Source organism: Priapulus caudatus, unplaced genomic scaffold (genome assembly GCF_000485595.1).
Source record: "Priapulus caudatus unplaced genomic scaffold, Priapulus_caudatus-5.0.1 Scaffold256, whole genome shotgun sequence".
Taxonomy (NCBI): domain Eukaryota; kingdom Metazoa; phylum Priapulida; class Priapulimorpha; order Priapulimorphida; family Priapulidae; genus Priapulus; species Priapulus caudatus.
Window position 1 is genome coordinate 25992 of NW_014577317.1, and position 2962 is coordinate 28953.

The 2962-nt window shown below is 49.2% G+C and overlaps 1 protein-coding gene across 1 annotated transcript in view; it reads right to left on the minus strand.

The window, feature by feature from the left end:
* LOC106808150 (UPF0415 protein C7orf25 homolog) overlaps positions 1-2962 on the minus strand; it is a 109126-nt gene that overhangs the window by 4662 nt on the left and 101502 nt on the right. Inside the window, exon 4 of the mRNA XM_014810732.1 lies at positions 641-749. Within this exon, the coding sequence (XP_014666218.1) occupies positions 641-749 (109 nt within the window). The remainder of the gene's footprint in view (positions 1-640; positions 750-2962) is intronic.

The window sequence follows — 2962 nt, forward strand, 5'->3', positions numbered from 1 at the left end:
TATATATATATATGTGTGTGTATATATAGCGAACAGCATTTACTGATTTGCGTAGCGGAAAATGAGGCGCACTGTAGATCAGTTTCTAATGATTCATCGCGGATTTGCTTTCGGGTGATTATATGAAATCGGTAAGAAACCTATGGAGCAGTTTACTACTAAGAGGACTGCCGTATTTGCTCCGATATTCCCGCTCGCGTTATAGGCTATGCTAGAAGACTGTAAGGTTCATCAGGACCGTATCCTCTGGAGGGGAGGGAAGGGGAAAGGTAACAGGGACAGCTGCCCGCTAGATAAAAAATTTAATGAGAAAAAAAATAGAAAATGTATAGAAAATAGAGAAAATGTATAGAAAATAAAAAATGAATTAGAAAAGAAAAATAGAAAGAAAAGAAAAGAAAAGAAATAGAGAGAAAGATGAAACACTGATATAATACTTGGTTCTAAAATAAGTGTCGATCGTCACATAGTCATCACGTGAAATTCCTGGCTCTCACTTACCCCCATCAGTCTATGCATGTGGACTGAGACTCTCTGCGCCTCGTACTCATCAATCCCCAACTGAATCACGAAATTTTGCCACTCCTCAACCCCACCTCCAGGGCTGTGCTCAGGCTACGGCCTGGATCTCATAACTTACCTGTTGTCCCCGAAGCTGTTTCCACGGTGTCCAAAATGGCGGACAAGTGTGACAGATTGCTGCTCTTGAGGTGAGTGTCTTCAACAACAATGCTGCCGGATTCCATACCCTGAAATTATGAAATAGCAGAGCATTCCTGTCTGACCAGCGTTATGAGCGCAGTGCTCGATTCCGTGACATTTTTTTTAGCGTGAAAAAATATCGGCAATAACGCTGTGTAAATGAGTGAAAGTGGTACTTTCTTAGCATGAATAGAAATTTTGCACTCCATCCGTCAAGTGTTCTCATTCGATGCCAATATTGGGCAGATATTGCAGTAATTAACCTCCTATCTTCACTGGCATGATTCACATACTTCTCTCGCCATTCTCGTTGTTGCGATAAAACGTTGTAAAAACCAATGCTTGTCGACGAAGTGCGGCAAAGTTGACGTTTTGTCATGCACGCTTTAACAACGGGTCTAGCTTGCCCGACGTGGAAACAATCTCTGAGGGGCGTAGTCAGGGAGAGAACTGCATGGTAAAAAGGTGGAAGATGGGGGCTGCATTGTGATACGGGGTGGGAGGGAGGCTGCATTGTGATACGGGGTGGGAGGGAGGCTGCATTGTGATACGGGGTGGGAGGGAGAGGGAGGCTGCATTGTGATAGGGTGGGAATGGCTGCATTGTGATACGCCGGGTGGGAGGGAGGCCTGCATTGTGATACCGCGGTGGGAGGGAGGCTGCATGATGATTGAAGGGGTGGGTAGGGAGGGCGCTGCATGGTGATAGCGGGGTGGGAGGGAGGCTGTAATTTGTGATAGGGGGTGGGAGGGCGGCTGCAATGGTGATAAGGAGGTGGGAGGGAGCTGCCTGGTGATACGGGTGGGAGGGAGGCGAACTGTATTGTGATACGGTGGGAGGGAGGCTGCCATTGTGATGACGGGTGGGAGGCTGCGATTGTTGATACTGGGGTGTGGAGGGAGCTGCATTGTGATACCGAGGTGGGAGGGAGGCTGGCATTGTGGTACGGGTGGGAGGGAGACTGCGTGGTGATAAGGTGGGAGGGAGGCTTGAATTATGATACGAGGGTCGGGAGAGTGGCTGGCATAGTGATACGGGGTGGGAGGCGAGACTTGGCATCTGTAGATACGGTGGAGGGGAGGCTAAATTGATAATAAGGTAGCTGCGGAAGGCCTGCATGGTAATAATTATAAAGATAAAGATGAGAGGGAGACTGCATGGCAACAAGGTAGTCGGGACGCTATACACGGTGATAAGGGGTGAGGATGGAGGGCTAAATGACGCCGGCCACGACGCTCCCGCTACAGCTACAATTATCCGACTGACTGAGATCGCGTGAATCTCCAGCATCTATCATCCGCATCCTCCAGCATCCTCGCGCAGACCTCTCCGCCGTGTCGGGCGAGCGCAACGCGACTATGAGCATCACGTCTGCATCCGACGCAAACGCAACATCGTTAGACGCGCTGCGAATCAGCGAGTCTTGTTTCCGCGATTAATTGGCCGCCGGACGACGACAAATGGGCACGAGGGTTTCATCCTCAGACCAGCGAGTCCGATGTTGCTCGAGCTTCTCGCGCAACACAGCACTCGATAAACAGACCGCTCGCAGTTTAATCCGGTGACGTATATGCGTAGTCTAAGTCCGCTATAGATCTTCTCGATTTGCCAAAATCGAGATGCTTGATGGATTCGCCGGCAACAGCGGAAAGGTCAAGGCAGCTGGCATGATCGTAAGGAAATTAAAGTCCGTAGAAGATCACCTGCTCGGAGCGTGGCGAGAATCGAGGCACAGAAGCTAAAGATGATAGTATGCGTAAAGTGGCTTCGGCGTAGCGGACTGTTGCGGGGAAAATTGGGCACATTTTGATAGGCCATATGCTCCGGGATTGTGACGGGGGGTCTCAAACCCGGTATACAACAGTCACGATCTTCTTCTCGTGAATTATAGGTTACAGAGAGAGCGCAAAACCGTTTCTTTAAGTGAGTGTCCACAACGACGCTTATGACGAACGACTGTCGACGGCGTACGATGGACGACGAATGTCGACGCGACTAATCATGATGATGACGATGTCGACGGCGACGCAATAGGCGACGCGACTATTATGATGACGATGAACCCGTTGATGACGTGAGCTGATTTACGCGCCGCAGTCACGCTTTCATGTATCAGGAGTCTATCAATAGAGCTATTTGATACTCAGCGGCCGTCATATCAATATTGATAGACTCCTGACCTATTGATGTGACTCATGATGTTATTTGAGCTCCACTGACGTTAAAGCTGGTATCATGCATTAGCTTATGATAAGCCTAA